We start from the raw sequence: 18,443 nt of genomic DNA on the forward strand, positions 1-18,443 counted from the left end.
TTACTAACCTAACCTCACCTAATGTAGCCAAGCCTAATTTAATATAATCAGATCTGATCTACCCAAACCAAACTTAACCAGACAAAACCTAACAAAGCCAAACCTAACCTACTCGACTTAATCTAGCCTAGCCTAACCTCATCTATATCAAAACCAAATGCACTGTTTTGTACACAATTTCCTTGGTATTTCCATAATTCCTTTTACCTCGGGAAACAGTGAAGTGATGAAAAATAGTAAGATACAGACTCAGTCATTTTCGACATATTAGCCTACTTAGATCTCATTAGGGCTAGTACGATCAGAGATTAAGTAGGTGAGTTGGTTAGATGAACAGAAATGTTGGTTACATGATATTGTCAGGTTAGACATGTTGTTTAGGGAATATCTGTAAAACATTATTAATTTCCTTATATCAAAATAGTATTTGAATATAGTACTATATTTTATGTAATTATATTACCTTACAAAAACAGTAAATAAGAATAATAACTGGCAAAAAAAATAAATAAAAAGTAGTGTCATAAATCAAAACAATGTTGCTATCAAACAGGCTTATGCTTACCTAAAAGATAAGTATCTTGATATTCACCAGCCTCAAGTCTCTCTCTCTCTCTCTCTCTCTCTCTCTCTCTCTCTCTCTCTCTCTCTCTCTCTCTCTCGGGAAGCTATTGTTCCAGATGAAGCTGTTGTGTGTGCCGCCTGGGTATTTGATTGATACGCTGGTGATATCGCTGTTGCACACAACTTGCAATTCATCTGTTGATGAACAAGTGTTCATCATCACTGGGTGCTTTGATGGTTATGTGGGTTCCATCAATGGGTCCTATCACTTTTGGGAACCCACTGATCCCGAAAAAAAAAATTCTGAATAGTCTTGTTTATTTCAGCTCGAGAGGATATTTCTTTTTCTCGTTTTATACTTTCGTAAAGTACATTCGTCATTCGGCCAATTACTTTGCTGACAGTTCCTTGTGTCACACCTGCAACACCACTGATAATATTTTGGAATGTTCCACTCGCATAAAACCTTAATGCCATCAGAACTCAAGTTGTGATAGGAATGACGAGACTTCGGTGAACGCCCAATGAATGGCTCTAGTTCCTCACACAACTCCAATATCTCCTGCCGAGGGAATCTATATTATCTTAGAGTTCCTCATCACTATGGTTCAAAGAATCTAAATGAACTTTGAAGCGTCATTCTCTTAATAAGGCACGATGACACACATAAGCAAGCAGCATGAGATCCATTGTTGTTGTTGTTGTTGTTGTTGAGAAACTAGTGTTCTTGTGAGCTACGAAAGCCCCGACCCTGTCGTAGTTACGAATGTTTCCATCGTTCCTGGCAGCGAACGATTTCGCTTTCGAAAATGAACAACTAGCTCAATAAGATAACCGTTCGACATTGAGGCTCATGGTCCCATACATGCACTACATTTTTTTAAGTATAATGAAACAATACAGCAACTGACTGCTCACTACTCAAGCCGCCATCTTGACGGGAGCATTAGCAGGACATGAGCATTCGAACACTACGGCCACATGTACAAAAATCTCAGTCATGTCCTACTACCTCTCACCACATCTGATAGCGAAGAGAAGCAGTGCAAGAAGAAAAAAAAAAGCAAGGCGTGGACGACTCATAAGTAAAAAGTCGAAAAAGTTCAGGTAATCAGGAGACACAACTTAGTAAGGAAAGGATTAAACTCCCATCCTCTAATGGCCAAGACTACCACCACCACCACCACTCAGCCCACGCCTCCTTCATTACACACAGACACATACTAGTGGATTATTTAGCCTCATAACTACCCTGCAATATGTTCAGTGCCCTCCTGCGTCACCAGCCGAGGAGGTGAGTGCCATGTGTCTGCTACCTTTTCTCCGCCATTTTCCTTGTTCTTCCTCCTCTTGTGATCTCTGCGCCCTGTGAATCTTATTCTGAAACATTTCTGAGCAGCACCTCCACTAGTTGAAATACGTGGGGTTTTTAAGAGTGTTTTTACGGTTCTAGTGACAGAATAACAAGATTTTTACATTACTTAAAGGAAAAATAGTCTTGAGAACCCAGCTGTGGCCTTTGAAAATAGTCGTGGTGAGAAAGCAAGGCTTTTCTGAATTTGGGTCTTTTCTGTGTTTTCATTTTTGTTATTTATAGTTACATCTGTTTCCACTAATTGTGTATCGCTTTCCTCTTTCCAATTTGGCCCTTTTTTTTTTTTTTGTCTTCACTTTTTGGAAATAATGTTAGTAAAATTATCTGTATTTTCTGGAAGATGACTAATGCATTTTTTTTTTTTTCAGGTTTCACTCAAATACTTTTTACCGGGAAATATAAAATAATACTTTCTTGCTAATGAGAAGAAAAGTACAGGGAGATCGAAGTTGTTTTCAATTAATATCTCTATTTACTTTATAGGTCACGCACCAAAGTTAACCCATTTACATTTTTCCGTGATTCATCCTTACTTGTTTTACAGCCACTTCCAATCATTAAACGGTAGAAAATGCAAAATCTATCTTTGAATCCCCACATTTTTTTTTTTTCCAGATATTTAATTATAAAGATTTCTTGCATTACCTCTAGTGGTTAAATTATCGCAGTGAAAGGGCAGTGAAAGGGTTAAGCATATCCAAACAACGCATCCTCTTAACACTAGGACTATGTATATAATCAGTTTTCGTCTGGTATCATAGTTACTGGAGTCTGATATTCCTAATGTATTTTCATATCTGATATAACAGCTTCCTTTCATTTCACCTTATTAATAAACCTATCTATCCATCTATATCTGGGCCGGCACTCCCACACAGGGTGACCCAGACAAAGCACCACACACTCATACACTCATTATTCACACTCTTAGCTCCGTCATCCCCTGGTGGAAAGGGACAGTCTTGTGGATCACTCTATTACACCCAGGAGCTTAGGCATTGCACAGCTGTCCACATACTTCCAGAAACGTTTATAAGAATTTGATTACAATGTGTACTGAGATGTCAAGTCTTCTGATGAGCATTTTGGATATCAAGCATGTATTGATTGTAAAAAGGTAATGATGGCACACACACACACACACACACACACACACACACACACACACCAGAAGAAAGTCTGTGCAAACGGTAAATGTATATACATTTAAAGGGAATATAAAAATTTGGCATTATCAAATGATGGACTTAAATCCAGTAAAAATATCAACACACACACACACACACACACACACACACACAAAGGAAAAATCATAACAGCAGATTAATAAAGTGATCATTGTTATTTTCATTATGTATAAAAATAGGCAGACATCACTCATTCCTTATGATATAAACACACCTAGTGCCAGACCCTCCCTGTGGCAGGACAAGGAGTATGGTTGATGTACTACAGCAATACCACCACAATAACATATATTCCTTGTTTCTTCAGCCACTCTATTTATCTGACTGACTGACTGACTGGGAGAATACATGCTAAGTGAGGAGAACATAGTCACAGTCAGTAGTCTGTTTGTCATACTCACTTCTAATCTGTTTAGCATTTTCTCTATGTCCTCTGATCTGCTGCTACAAGTTGTCATGTTCCGTAACACTATTGGCAGATCAGACTTAAGACTGAGAGAAAACACACTAGAGAACATAAATGAGTGTGGCTTACTTGACTGCTGCCTGTGACTTTGCTAAGCTCAAATAGGGAAGTGAAGGAAAGACCTCAACACAACTCCTGGGTAGTGTGAGAGGGAAGGAGGAAGAGTCGGGTGTTGACTTCACTCAGCACAGAGGTGTCAGCTTGTCATGGTTGAGGCAGTTTAGTGTGTTACAACTTTTTCTTTTCTCTTATTACCAAAGTCTGCATTTCACTCCACTTTTCTACTTCCTAACTCTTCTTAACCCTTTGACTGCTGTGGCCTGTTAAGCTTAATACTGTAAATGTGTTATGGTCCATATTTCAAGTATTATTTCAAAACTAACAGCAAAAAGAGCAACTGGGAAAATTCAAGCCTTTAATTGCTTCCATTTTTGTTCCACAGAACCATGTCATTGTCAGAAGCAGTCAAAGAGTTAAACAGACTTATGTATTTCTGAACACACTAAAATGTATGAAATCAGTGGGCAGATCTCACCTACCACTCTACAAATATTATTTACTGTGGATCACAAAAACGGTTATTTTTTTCTCACTCCCTTGCAATACATGTAGCTTGCGCTTCTGTCCCTCATCCATATTAAAAAAAAGTACCTAATACCACACATTCAAGATCCTTCCATACATCAATTAAATGCAATACAGTTAGTCTCAACAGCATTGAACAATACAGCTTTCAGTAGTACAATACTACATCCCTTAACATACATGATGCCATCAACTGACTACAAGGCTATCCCACTGCAGCTTCTAAATTTAAGACAGGATATACACAGACCCATTGTCCTGTGTAGTAAATGAACATGCACAAAAACAATCTTCATTTTTGCATTAGTGAAAAAAATTTAAAAAAAACAAAGAAAGTCATGTAAAATAATATTATGCCTTTTGTATGTAGTATGTCATATTGATGTATTATCAGCAAATGCACACTGTTATAATGCCTTGTATGTACATATATAGGGACATGATAAACTTTCATCACTTTCAAAACACTGCAACTGATTATCAATATAAGAAAAATTAAGAGTACCACTTAATATTCTTTCTTCACATTACACTTTTTTTCCCTTATCTTTGTTGGAGACATTTTTCATGGTAACTCTACATCAAGCAAAACAATTCCTCCACCAGTGAGTGTGACTGAGTCTATGCTGCATCATTGCTTGCTACACTGACTAGGTTATGCACTCCTAGATATACACAGTTACTCATCAGCAGGTTTCACAGGCAATTTATTCATTGGACAACTTTATTTTTTTCCTTCCCAAATCCAACAGATCCAAATATGAATATTTTTTTCCCCTGACTGTATAAGGCAGAGTGTGTGCCCAAGCTCATCAAGAATGTTAGAAATGCAAGATTATATCTGAGTAAAAGTAAGGAATACTATTTGTCCCATCCACAAGGACTATTGAAGAATGGCCCCTGGCACCCTCCAGCCTGCAAACACACACACACACACACACACACACACACACACACACACACACACACACACACACACACACACACACACACACACACACACACACACTTAGGGGAGAATTATGCTGTCCCTTCCATCCAATGCAGTTGCCAATTGGCCTCAAGAATCACCAGTCTGAGGCCAAAAATGATGAGGCACATGAACATAAGACACTAGGATGTTTATCACTGGTGATTCTTGACTTCTTGTACTTCTCTATGTTGTAACTCTTGTACCTTGTGGCAAAGCTACACACACACACACACACACACACACACACACACACACACACACACACACACACACACACACACACACACACACACACACACACACACATGAAAATGGCTGGGTGGGTGACCAGCAGACAACAGTAAGTGAATGACACACACACACACACACACACACACACACACACACACACACACACACACACACACACACACACACACACACACACACACACACACACACACACACAGCTAGGATAGGAACATCATGGTCATAAGCAAAAAAAAAACAAAAAAAAAAAAAACATTGTGGCTCCAGATAGCATTACATACAAATGCAGAAATAAAGTCAAACTCAGCAGTCTAGATCTAATATGCATATGCAACAAAACCACTCAAAAACTCAAGCAATATTAAAATATTCCAAGATTACAGTTGCTGTAGTGGATATGTAATTTTGTGATCATACATTTGTATATGAGGAATTTATTTCCTTCGACACAGTGAGAATCAACCAAACGGGTGAAGCCAAACTTGATCCACTGACTTAAAGCTGTCCAACACACATGGAACACTGAAAAATTGTCAAACTGCTGAACCCCAGACTGAATGCCACCACACACTGCAGCACTTGGCAGGGAGCACTGGTCACCATACTGGCAGCCAGTCTAGGGATAGTTGCTCCTTCTGCAAGTCTTGTGCAATGTACATATATTTATAGTCATATAGATACTTACATATACATAAAATTGACTTGGTTTTCCTTCTTAGTGGTATACCGTTTCCTTAAATTAATGGTAATGACAGTGATAATGACTTCTACATAAGTCTTGATTCATAAACCAGTGAGTACAATGGTCAGCAACATAGTAGCAGGAACAGGTGCCCACCACAAGCACAGCTTCCTGCACTTCTGTGACCTTGGTATAAAAAAGGATGGGTACATGACTATGAAAGGCGAGACTTTGTGGTGTGTGGCATAAACTGCTGAATCATTAACCACATAATGAGCAGAATAGCAAAGTTTTGCTGTGATCATGACTGCATAAACAGCAGTGCAGTGCTGTGGCCCAGAAACCAGTGAGGTCTCCTGAGTTGCATGTTGTGGGGCACATATCAACAGATAACCAGCCACTTCAAACTATGACATGAACACAGGAATTAACAAAACTTCATGCTTATTTAAATATCACACATCATGACCATATATGTACTTGCTTACCTTGAAATGCTCCAATTTATGTGGTACTTTAAATTACTGCCAAATTATCAACATGCATATTTCAAATAATTAAGCTCTCTCTCTCTCTCTCTCTCTCTCTCTCTCTCTCTCTCTCTCTCTCTCTCTCTCTCTCTCTCTCTCTCTCTCTCTCTCTCTCTCTCACACACACACACACACACACACACACACACACACACACACACACACACACACACACACACACACACACACACACACACACACACACACACACACACACAATGTATCCTGCACTATATTATACATAGAAGTATGTACAGTATGGCACCAGTGCAGGCAAAACCAAATGGAAAGGAAAATTTGCTCTGCTCTAAACAAATACACACACACACTTACACAAACTCAGACATCTGTCCTCCATTTTTCCTTCATTTTACAAATGTTTTCTACCTCCCTTTGGGGACATGAGTCTGGCTTATAGACTATTGCTGTGTTGATATGTATCTGTTGACAGGTACATACTTGTACAGTTTTCAGATGCAGCACAGAAGCATCAGTATCTATTTAGTACTGTATTTTGATGTGTGTTCTTTTGAATTTTTGTCAAGGCCACACTAGTCTTCACTTGGAATGAAAATGTCATAAAGAAAGCCAGCCTCAATGATCATAATGTACAAAATATGTTCCTATGCAACTTAAAATGCACAATTGAATAATTCTTGCTGTCATCTCTTCATGTGATGAATGGCTGCTACATTCTTCATGAAGGCTACTTTGGAGTGCACACACACACACACACACACACACACACACACACACACACACACACACACACACACACACACACTGATTTACATTTTTTTTTTATTTATTTTTTTTATTTATTTATTTTTATTTTTTTTACAAATTAATACCATTTACTTCCTTTTATTCATCTTTGATTTTTAACATTATTTACTTGAGTCAGTGTCAGTAAGCTGGGTAAAAAGTCTTTCAAATTTTCACATATTCTAAGCCACTCATTTGACATATAATTTGTTTTTGTACCATTCTGACACCAACTATTAAACATGCAAACATTCAGCATCCAAATGTTATATGTACTACAAAATTCTGCCATAATGTAAATATCATCAAAACTATACAAGTGAGCATTAAAGATGACTGGGTATTCTCAGAGTAGTGCACAAATTTACAAGCATAAACACTAAGGTATCAAAACCCTACATACATATTTCCCTAACCATATAAACACACTGCACAGTAATGCCTCACCACTCTTGACTTCACAACAGAAGGATGATGACACGCTTGGGAAAATGTGAAATTCTTAGAGCATCGCTATTTCTGGCAGGAGTCACTATATCACACTGGCACAAACACAACCTCTCTCACTGCTTTGTATGGACATGAGTAATCTATATTTCCCACCACACACACACAAGTACACACACATCCTAATATTTTTTGTTCCCTTTCACAAGCAGCAGCCCACTTCTATTCTTTTTATGTGACAGTTTCAAGAGAAGAGACTCAGATCAACCACAAAATACCAATTGATTATAACCTTGGCTTCTCTCTTTCTCTCCTTCTTACTTCTCTCTATGCAGACACAATAAGTAAGTCCTTCTTTCTAATTTTCTTTCACGGTTACCAATGCATGTCTTCACCTGTGCAGGAGACGCAGGAAGACATCCTCATATATATATAATAAAACATTTTCCAGACGTTGACAAGCCTTCCAGCACCTCCTGATCAGCGTCCTACAGGTCCACATAAGTCGGCTGCTTGGCTCTGCTACTGCTACCGTTGTTGTTGTTGTTGTTGTTGTTGGTGTGGTGGTGGTGGTGGTGGTGGTGGGGAGGGATGTGAGAGGGGTTGGGTGGGATAGTTGGTGTTAGGACTTCGACCCAGTTGGACCGTTTGTGTCGAGGACGCCCAGCGGGTCCGATTGTAGCAAACCAGTTTTCTCTTCCTGGTTGAGCGGTGCTGCTGCCGCCTCGTTGTAGAGAGTGTCGTACACTGGGTTTTTGAAGGTGTTCAGCTGTGGGAGACACATAGATAATTAGGCACCAGGAATAAATGAGGCATCCTGCATTAGGTGTGCTTAGAATTTCAAATCAAAGGCCAAGGAGACAGTTTTGACTGTTTAGATCCTTTTGGTCCAAGTGCACATTCTAATGCAAGGCACCTTAAACATTCCTCAAGTGTGGTTGCTTGCACAATCTTCAAGCAGTGCATGTTTTGTATTTATGAAAGTTTTGAAGGTAACAGGTTGAGATGGGGAGAAATAGGATTAGGGAAAAGCAGGGATTGTTGTTTTCTGAGACTGAATGATCAGACATAGCATACAATTTAGAGATGAAGCATTTTTATGATTCCAGCACTGCTGTTTTTTTTTATATTTACCATCTTTTTAATTCTTTTAACTTATTAATAAAAATAGTAACTCTACTTGAGAGTGCTTGTTTTCATGTTCAACTATAGTTTATTCATTCCTAATTCAACTCAACATATTTCTCTTATTCTTATAGACTGATAAAGTCTAAGAATTACTTTTACCCACTTTAACTGTGAGATCTGAAGGTACATACTTCCTCTACACAAATCTCAGACTTAATGCCAAAAACACACTTCTTAAGCTTGTGTGTCTGCCAGCTGCATAATAATAGAATGATAATGAGTGAAAATAAAGAAAACTAATGAATGTAAAAAGAAAGATGACCTATAATACTACATTAATTGTGGCTTCAAACTTATAGTAAGAATCTACTGAGAGATACTGAACTGCTAAAGGTGCTGGTCTTGCTGTACAGTACAATATTTGAAGAACTGCACGACTCCCTAATACACTAAAACAAAATATCTATGTAAAAAAAAAAAAAAAAAGTATATATGTACATATGGAAATATTTGTATACTTTTGAAGCTACAAAAAGAAACTGACAATATATACAACATTAGGTTCCTATGTTAGGAACATATTAGGTTCCTATTACGTTTCCAAGTATACTAATGATTCAAGTGGATTAACTAAAAAAAAGATAGTGAAAATTCCTTCCCATAAATTATATGCATCCTACACTATTTACGTCAAGACTATGAGATGTGATGTCTAGCTTTCCTTTTTAAGCAGGGCAGCAGAGTAGCCACAGCCCAGGTGGGACACGGGGCATATGATACACTGGTGTACATATATACACAGGAGACAAAGCACCACAGGGACAAGGTGCGTGATACAGCCTCAGGAGCAGTAGCCTAGAGAGTCAAGAAGTGTCATGCACCAAGCAGAGAAATGAAGGCCATATGAAAGGACAGACAGAGTACAGCAGTGAAGGGCACTGAGGGGGAAAAGAAAAGAGAGAGAACTTACAGTGACCATAAATGTGGTATGCGCCATATGAGGAGACCTAAAGGAGAGACATCATCGTTATTATTCTTGTGCTGACAGAGATGGTGATTAGACTTTCACTTGCTGCTGATACCCTTCCCTTGTACTGGCAACACTATCTGGGGTTGTGTGGATCATGGCTGCACAGGTAACTGGCAACACTTTCTCAGATATGCAGGTAATGGCTACATATGTAACACCAATATAATGCAAATACAAACCAGTGACAATTTTGAGAGCATAAAAATTAGATGTTTTCTACATGCAGACCTTCACACACACCCAGCTAGGGAAATACTGAAACTTGTTACTTGTTACTGATTAAGTAAAAACCAAAACTGTTGGTATTTTACAAATATATCTCAGCCACTACAAGAGAAGAGTATATATATATATATATATATATATATATATATATATATATATATATATATATATATATATATATATATATATATATATATATATATATATAGTGGTACCTTGACTTACAAGTGCCCCAACTTACAAGTTTTTTCAAGATACGACCAGTCACTTCAACAATTTTTTGCTTTGAGATGCAAGCCAAAATCTGCGATACGAGTGAGCTTTAGCTATGCCACCACTAGTTGGCACAGCAAGCACTACAGCATCTGCCCAGCATTTCTCGTCTCATTCATTCAGTTCACCTGTTTTTATACACTTATTATTTATATATATACATTTTCTTACAGTAAACCCTCAATATAATGAACACATATGGGGAGAGAGAGAGAGAGAGAGAGAGAGAGAGAGAGAGAGAGAGAGAGAGAGAGAGAGAGAGAGAGAGAGAGAGAGAGAGAGAGAGAGAGAGAGAGAGAGAGAGAGAAATATGAATTGTGGCTGTGTAACAATCAGATAGTGACCCTAACAATAGTCAATGATTTGACACTCTCTCTCTCTCTCTCTCTCTCTCTCTCTCTCTCTCTCTCTCTCTCTCTCTCTCTCTCTCTCTCTCTTTCTCTCTCTATCTCTCTCTCTTAGATAAACCAACACACACACACACACACACACACACACACACACACACACACACACACACACACACACACACACACACACACACACACACACACACACACACACACAGGCAGAGAGAGAGAGAGAGAGAGAGAGAGAGAGAGAGAGAGAGAGAGAGAGAGAGAGAGAGAGAGAGAGAGAGAGAGAGAGAGAGAGAGAGAGAGAGAGAGAGAGAGAGAGAGGATCATTGGCCACTGTCAAGGTGGCTGTCGCAGCCACAATTCATCTCTTAAACATGCAGTTGACTGTGTGTCAGCCAACTCTCCCACATTTTAAGACCTAGGATGTTCATAAAATAAGGCAAGCATTTGGTAATTTTGAAATATACCATAATTTGCAAACAGTTTCATAAAATAAAAATAAGTGTTCGATAGTCTAAGAGGGGTCATTATACCAGAAATTCAGTAAGCAGAGGTTTACTATGTTGACAGTTTACTCTATTTAAAACATGTAACAAAAGAAATTGGGGTGTTTTTGGGGGCCTGGAATGGATTAATGGCATTTCAGTTCACTTCAGTGGGGAAAATTGACTTGACATACGAGCAAATTGAGTTATGAGGTCTGTCACTGAACAAATTAAACTTGTAAGTCAAGGTACCACAGTATATATATATATATATATATATATATATATATATATATATATATATATATATATATATATATATATATATATATATATATATATATATATATATATATAAGTAATTTCACAAGCAGCAACAGCAGTGCTCTCAAGAGTATTGTTGAGGACAAAGCATCACCATGTAGCACTCAGTGAGGTCAGCTCTGATTCAAAGCCTCTCATCCTCTGAGAATCATTAAGCTGGGAAAGCAAGCATGTGAGGCTTAATCATACCATTCAGTTCCTGTGAAGTATAAACAATGTGGAGAGTTTCATGAGTGGAGTGTGGTGTGTCAAGTACCAAATCAAAATCAGGATAGAAATTAATGAGGTATGACAAAGGGCATACTAAAGTTCTGAAATAAAGTTATTTTAATTATTTTCAATAGCAGTAAAAATCTTTTAACTTTTGGCTTCATTAAAATTCAAATATCACTTACTAACGCTAGAACATTATGGATGATGTGGAATTTACTTTAAAAACTATAAGACACTGAGCGCCTAAGGCTCAGAATGACCAGGAGGAAGGAAGGCATTTATATCACTACACAACTTTCTCTCACTATAAGCAACTCACTGAAACACACACAAGTGTATTTATTTCTACTTCTCTGTACTCTCTGTAAATTTCCTGCTTTAACTGGTCTATGTGAGGGATCTACAGGTATGCACACAAGATCTACAGACCTGAGATGGGGAGGGGAGCCACAGTAAAATGTCCACAATTAACCCTACATCCTTAGTTATAATATGGAAAATCAAATTAAATAAAGGAGAAACTACACTAAGCACTACACCCCATAATGGCTGCCTGTTTTGTTCCAGTTTCTAATTAGAATTACAGGACAATGTTCTCAGGCTAATTTTTAATTAGGTACATTTTTGCCATAAAAGATGAGAGTTTATGGATCAAATATAGTGTCCATGAAAAGAAGTCTATTCAGATTTTCTTCTCAAAACTACTTTTAATTATAATTCACAAAAACGAGTAATAACATGAAGTGCATACAAGCCAGTGAGACAAACAGTGAATGGAGTCAAGATATACATGAATTACCCCAAGCAGCGCTGGGTTGGGGCTCACAAAACACTGCAAGTTAGCCATAGGAACCTGTAGGGAGACAAGACAAACACTTGACCAAGGGAGGAGACAACAAAGGGACAGCACAGTGAGATATGGAAGGCGGAGGGTAGGAGAAGAGAGTCAGGTGGGGTCATTGGAGTAACAAAACTGTGTGGAGTAGAGAGTGAAACTTTGGAATGGTAACTAAACTATGATGTGCCAGCTAAGCTTACCGAGTCATGCAGGGAGAAGACAGGGTTGGGGTCATCCTCCTGGTCACTGGATGCATGCATGTACATAGGGTTGGTCATCTCCACTGTGCCGCCATTCTCCTCCAGACGTACATGGGAGATGCCCTTTGCCCGCTGCCGCTGCAAAAGCCATGCCACCACCACTGCTACCACCAGCACCACCACCTGCAGGTAAGCCACAGAATCCTATCACCACCTGAGTCACAAGGGATTACATGTATCATACTCTCATCATGACAGGTGATACACATCTAATAAACCTTCAGTGGAGATGGAGAGGAAACACTCACAGCAACAAACACCCCGATGATGACAGTGGCTGTGTTGGTCGTTGACTCATCAGAAACCTCAAGCCTCTCGTCTTTGGAAACTTCACAGCGCAGTCCAGAATGACCCTCCGGACAACTGAAATGCAGACACAAAGCACTCCCAGGTAAAAATCAATGTAACATAAAACAGAAGACATATTAACATTAAATCATCATTCATGGATCTGTTTTTTAAGTGTCCCTTTCCCTTTAACCCTTTCACTGATAATCAGTGTACTGCCTTCTCTTTAGTATATACATACTTCTGTAGCTAAGCAAAATTAAATTCTTATTCAGGTACTTTTTTTTCTTATCTATGCCTGTCCAAACAATTTGTTAGTAACCTCAATGTCAACAAAGACAACCATAGAAGAAAAGGGTTAATCTTGATCTACTCTCAGAAGGCTGGTGCAATAACTCACTCGCAGAGAGGCTCTTTGTCTAGCTCTGAGTTGGGGCTACACGTTCCTCCATTGAAGCACCAGTCATCCGTGCACACAGTCTGGATGCCACAGTTGTCACCTGCCCAGCCTCCCTGACACTTGCACACTGCAGCACTAAACTCCATCTGTGGTACAGGTGACTATGGCAGATGTTCATCCAGTTCACAGTGAAGCATAGGTATCTGTTATTTCTGATTTTGTGAAATATAAATCTTGAAAACACAATAACATTAAATACATAAACAGATGTATTCCTTACTCTGTAACAAACAAAAAATTAATAATGCAGGGAATGTGATTTAACACGTTAACCGCCATATGTAACACCAATGGTACATTTCATACTTTGAATAGTCGCCACATGTACCACCAGTTGTACATTAATGAGTTTTTTCCTCTTCTTTTCAACCAATATTTCCAACAAAATAATAGGCAAAACGCAAACACAAATATTTTAAGTGATAGTTTATTTATTAATTTTTTCAAAACTATAGCATTGAAAGATATTAATGCATAGGAAAAATTAACATTTTTTACGAAAATAAAAAAAAATACTTTTCCTTATAAACACAGTTTTCTTTGAATTTCATTTACACTTCCTTACATTCTGCAGCAAAAAATAGCTGATTAAAAGTATCAAACAGTATTGTTCACTCATCAAATTACAAAAATGAAAAATTAAACTTTGACAATATAATATCTATCATCATTTGCCATATGAAAGCAAAGTGCTTGAAAAAAATATATATATAATCATCTGATCTTAGTGGTGCTATCAGTCATGATATCTATCACAAATAAAAAATTGTCTTGTAACAACTGAAATGCCTGTGTCCTATTTATAGCAAGACAAATAAAAAATCTTTATCCCTACAAACACTTTCTTCATTCAGAGTGAATTCTTTCAAAGCATGGGATACACAGATGTGGACTGCCATCACATTGGTTACATACAGTCTTTACTCTTCTAGCTTTTGCAGCTGCAGTTACACTTCCTTCGCTTAGACTAAGGGTCTGAACCCTCTACACCTTTTCCTTGCTATTCTACATTGACCCTGCAATTCAACAAGGAAATGAGATGATCTTTTACCTCCCAGAGAGAGAAACTCTCTTCCAATGCTTATTTTCTCTGTTGGAGTTCCTGTGGTAAGAGAAAAAACTAAAGACTCCCGGAATTCCTTCATTGACAAGGTTTTCTTTGCATGATATTTATTGAAAATCAGGAAGGAATTGACTACTGCTGTTCCCAGAAATAGCTCAAATGCTTTTTTTTTATACCACTTGCGAATTTTGTGCAGGGGTAAATAATAGGATGGCATCTGGTCAGAGTAATCCACTCCCTTTTTGGCAACATTGTAGTCCAGGACAGATTGTGGTTTCTGAATCTCTGTGCCTCTTCTCAAGACATTTATCACTTTTTCAGTAGTATGTTCTGGAACAGTTGTTAGCATCAGAACATTGCACTTATCTTTCCATTTTAAAACTTTTATGCCTTCTGAATTTTCTTTTCCTTCAACTTCACCTTTTTTCAGTTTCTTGTCTGTTATGATTTTAGGATTCTCTTTCCTGTTACTCCATAGGGTTCCACACACATATGTTGATTTTTCAAAGAGGACTCTGGCCAGGGCTACAGAAGAGTAAAAGTTGTCAATATACGGAGTCCTCTCTTCTCTCAACAGGTCTTCCATTAGTGACATAGCAACATATTCTGAAAGTTTTAAATCTTGAGAAGTGTCTCCCTTACCTTTGTATATGATAAATTTCCAAGTGTATCCATCAATTGAGCATACTTTATATATTTTGAAGCCATACTTGTGTTTTTTGTTGGGGATGTATTGTCGTAATATTGTTCTGCCACGAAACATAACTAGGCTTTCATCTATGACAACCTTTTCACTAGTTGTAACTTTTTCAAAGCTTAGAGACAGAAGTCTGATGAGTGACCTTACTTTGTACAATTGGTCACTTTCATCTCCTTGACTGTTGTCAGCAAAATGGAGAAAGCATAGGATTAGCTCAAATTTGTTTCTTGGCATAACATTCTTCACCAGCTCTATGCCATACATTTTACTTTTAGCCCAGTAACAATCAAATGTTGGTTGCCTGTTTAAGCTCATCATGATAAGAATTCCAAGAAACTGTTGAATATCCTTGGAGGTTACTGGTTTCCATGCATTCATTTTAGAGAGCCGAGTGGCTTTTCAGCTGCAGTATGTTCAAAGTACCTATTAGTTTCCCTAACTATCAAATCAATAACCTCTTCAGTACAAAAAAAGCTTGTAAACATCAATGGGTTGAATATCTCTGTCAGATGATGATGGTAAATTGTAATGTATCTGCTTGCTTGCTGGGCATACAAATTCTTGTGTGCCTGCAGTGATGTTTTGCCATACAGTGTGATCAGAAGCAGCAGGCTGTTCATTCATGGTTGTATCATTTGATGAAACACTTGCTGTATCATCATCTGAGTTCAAGCTTATTCTGCTTGCATCAGATTCATCACTTGATTCCATTTCCTCTGGTGACGGTTCATAGCTTTTTCCCCATCACTGTCATCGGAAGATGACGACATCTTGTGATGTCCATAAAACTGATGAGCCTCCATTGAATAGTATCTAAAATATTAAAATGTACATGTGTTGTTCTGTGAAGCATAAAACTTAAAATTTATGGCACTGAACCACATTTAGCCTAATAACTAAAATATTAAACATGAATGGTATTTGTATCGCCATTTGAATCATAGGTGCACCATAGAATTTTATGAACAATGGTGGTTCATGTGGCACTGCTGAAGTGCTCAGACTAATGTATCGCCATATGTACCACCTGTGCAACAAGACTTTAACAGGTCTAAGAGAATCTATTTTGGGAGCAAAATGCGTACCCACCTTCTCGCTCCGCTGCTCCCACAGCACTGACTGTTACAGCATGGTAAACATCATGGCGCCACAAAGGAGTTCCAGAACTGGCTTATGGCGGTTGACGTGTTAACAGGTTATTATATCTATCTGAGGTGTGACATGGTGGAGTGGATGAAAAGAACAACATAGAAGTGGTAAGCCATGATAAAAGCATGCAGAAAAGAAAAAGAAAAGAGAAAAGAAAGAAAAGAAGGTACATGAATGAAACTAAAAAATAACAGAAAAGTAAAAGCATCATAAATACAAAGAGGCCACTAATCCTTATCACCATGGCATGAAAGACATGAAGCAATACCTGGCAGATCCCGCCATGGAGGCAGGTGAGAGTGGTACATGGATTCTCATTTGCCTTCGTCCTATACTGGCACTTGTCCCCCATGAACTCAGAGGGACAGCTGCATACCCACTTGCCCTGCACCACCATACATGTGCCACTGTTCTGGCAGGGGGAGGGGCTGCAGGGCCCAGTGGGAATGGGCTCCATGCACCGCCGCCCCGCATACCCCTCCTCACAGGTGCAGGTGGGCCCATTCTTGGTGGGCTGACATGATCCCTGTAGAAGATGTGAGGAAGGCCATTACAACAACTGTGTTTTTTTGGAGACTTGGATGTGAGAAATCTGACTATTATCTTTTTTTTCTCTTGTCATAAGGATTTACTTGTTTATAGTATCTCAAATATTCTGATGCAAAGAGCAATAATAAATGTATGGTCTTACTCATGCACAGATTTCCTAAAAAAGACACTACTGGTAGTACTATTGCTTGGCTATGTCTTTGAAATCTACTAAACATGCTAAAATCCTGTGACAAATATCTAGCATACTCCACATGAAATATCTATGTTGATCTGACATGAAGATGTGATGGCCAGAGCAATTTACACATCATCATTTCACTCTTATTATGACTTGCTAACTTACTCTTACCAGGATTGAAGTTTTCTAGTAATAAATTTACTAACATGTTGCAATCAGTATGCAGGATATGACATAATCCATCTTGTCTTGCACACAAAACAAGAAACCTCAATGATAACAAAGAGTACATTTTTTCTCTCAATATTGGCAATAATTCAAAGAACAATTTTTATTTTCAGAAACATGGACTGGCTGAAAATTATGGGAAGAGAGAAAAACAATATTCATGGGAAGCCATTCCATAAAGAAACCCACCCCAAGAAGTCCCAAGCTCAATAAACCGTGAGTGAACAAAACTTACACGATGGCAAAAGTGCTCACAGTCATTATGTTGGCATTTGTCCCCACTGTAGCCAAGGGGGCACAGGCAGACAGGCTCCCCATCGTCCAACACACACTGACCCTGCATCACACAGTCATGTCACTATTCATCTCCACCACACACCACAGGGAAGGGGTACACTACAATAACAGCATGTAAGGGTCACCATCACAACAAATAAGGAAAAACTTCATGGCTAGAAATTATTGACAATTCAAAACTGAATATTCACTCATAAATCACATGTGGGAGGAAGAGAGAGAGAGAGAGAGAGAGAGAGAGAGAGAGAGAGAGAGAGAGAGAGAGAGAGAGAGAGAGAGAGAGAGAGAGAGAGAGAGAGAGAGAGAGAGAGAGAGAGAGAGAGAGAGAGAGAGAGATATGAGTCTCTTAGTTTTTTGTCTGACCATACAAGAGAATTTTATATTTGTAGTGACATCTGTTACAAAATTTTTGTTCTAGCCACCAAGCAGAAAAATGTAATCGAAACCAACAAGAAAAGAAATTAAATAAAAAAGTAACAATTAAAATGGCAGCCACACACCACACACAATCTTGGTCAGTGGGCAGCCTCACTTCACTTCCATTGCATTTCAAGTAGTGACAGGACAGTC

General features: G+C 38.4%; 1 protein-coding gene and 1 long non-coding RNA gene across 11 annotated transcripts in view; one reads left to right on the plus strand and one right to left on the minus strand.

Moving 5' to 3' along the window:
- Nucleotides 1-1,725: 1,725 nt before the first annotated feature.
- Nucleotides 1,726-17,805, plus strand: LOC135111743 (uncharacterized). The gene is made up of 3 exons (XR_010273892.1): nucleotides 1,726-1,858; nucleotides 13,157-13,349; nucleotides 17,690-17,805. It is a non-coding gene; the product is annotated as an uncharacterized LOC135111743 (long non-coding RNA).
- LOC135111740 (prolow-density lipoprotein receptor-related protein 1-like) overlaps nucleotides 3,263-18,443 on the minus strand; it is a 175,117-nt gene continuing 159,936 nt past the window's right edge. For 4 of the 10 annotated variants that reach the window (XM_064025422.1, XM_064025421.1, XM_064025429.1 and 1 more), the window contains 8 exons: nucleotides 17,812-17,913; nucleotides 16,887-17,144; nucleotides 13,647-13,807; nucleotides 13,207-13,321; nucleotides 12,899-13,081; nucleotides 12,660-12,713; nucleotides 9,922-9,958; nucleotides 3,263-8,592 (listed from right to left, as the gene is read on the minus strand). In XM_064025422.1, coding sequence (XP_063881492.1) covers nucleotides 8,312-8,592; nucleotides 9,922-9,958; nucleotides 12,660-12,713; nucleotides 12,899-13,081; nucleotides 13,207-13,321; nucleotides 13,647-13,807; nucleotides 16,887-17,144; nucleotides 17,812-17,913 — 1,191 coding nt within the window. In that variant the 3' untranslated portion in view covers nucleotides 3,263-8,311. The remainder of the gene's footprint in view (nucleotides 8,593-9,921; nucleotides 9,959-12,659; nucleotides 12,714-12,898; nucleotides 13,082-13,206; nucleotides 13,322-13,646; nucleotides 13,808-16,886; nucleotides 17,145-17,811; nucleotides 17,914-18,443) is intronic. The other 6 variants (XM_064025423.1, XM_064025424.1, XM_064025425.1 and 3 more) reach the window with 6 other exon arrangements.

The sequence above is a fragment of the Scylla paramamosain genome, chromosome 22 (assembly GCF_035594125.1).
Source record: "Scylla paramamosain isolate STU-SP2022 chromosome 22, ASM3559412v1, whole genome shotgun sequence".
NCBI lineage: Eukaryota > Metazoa > Arthropoda > Malacostraca > Decapoda > Portunidae > Scylla > Scylla paramamosain.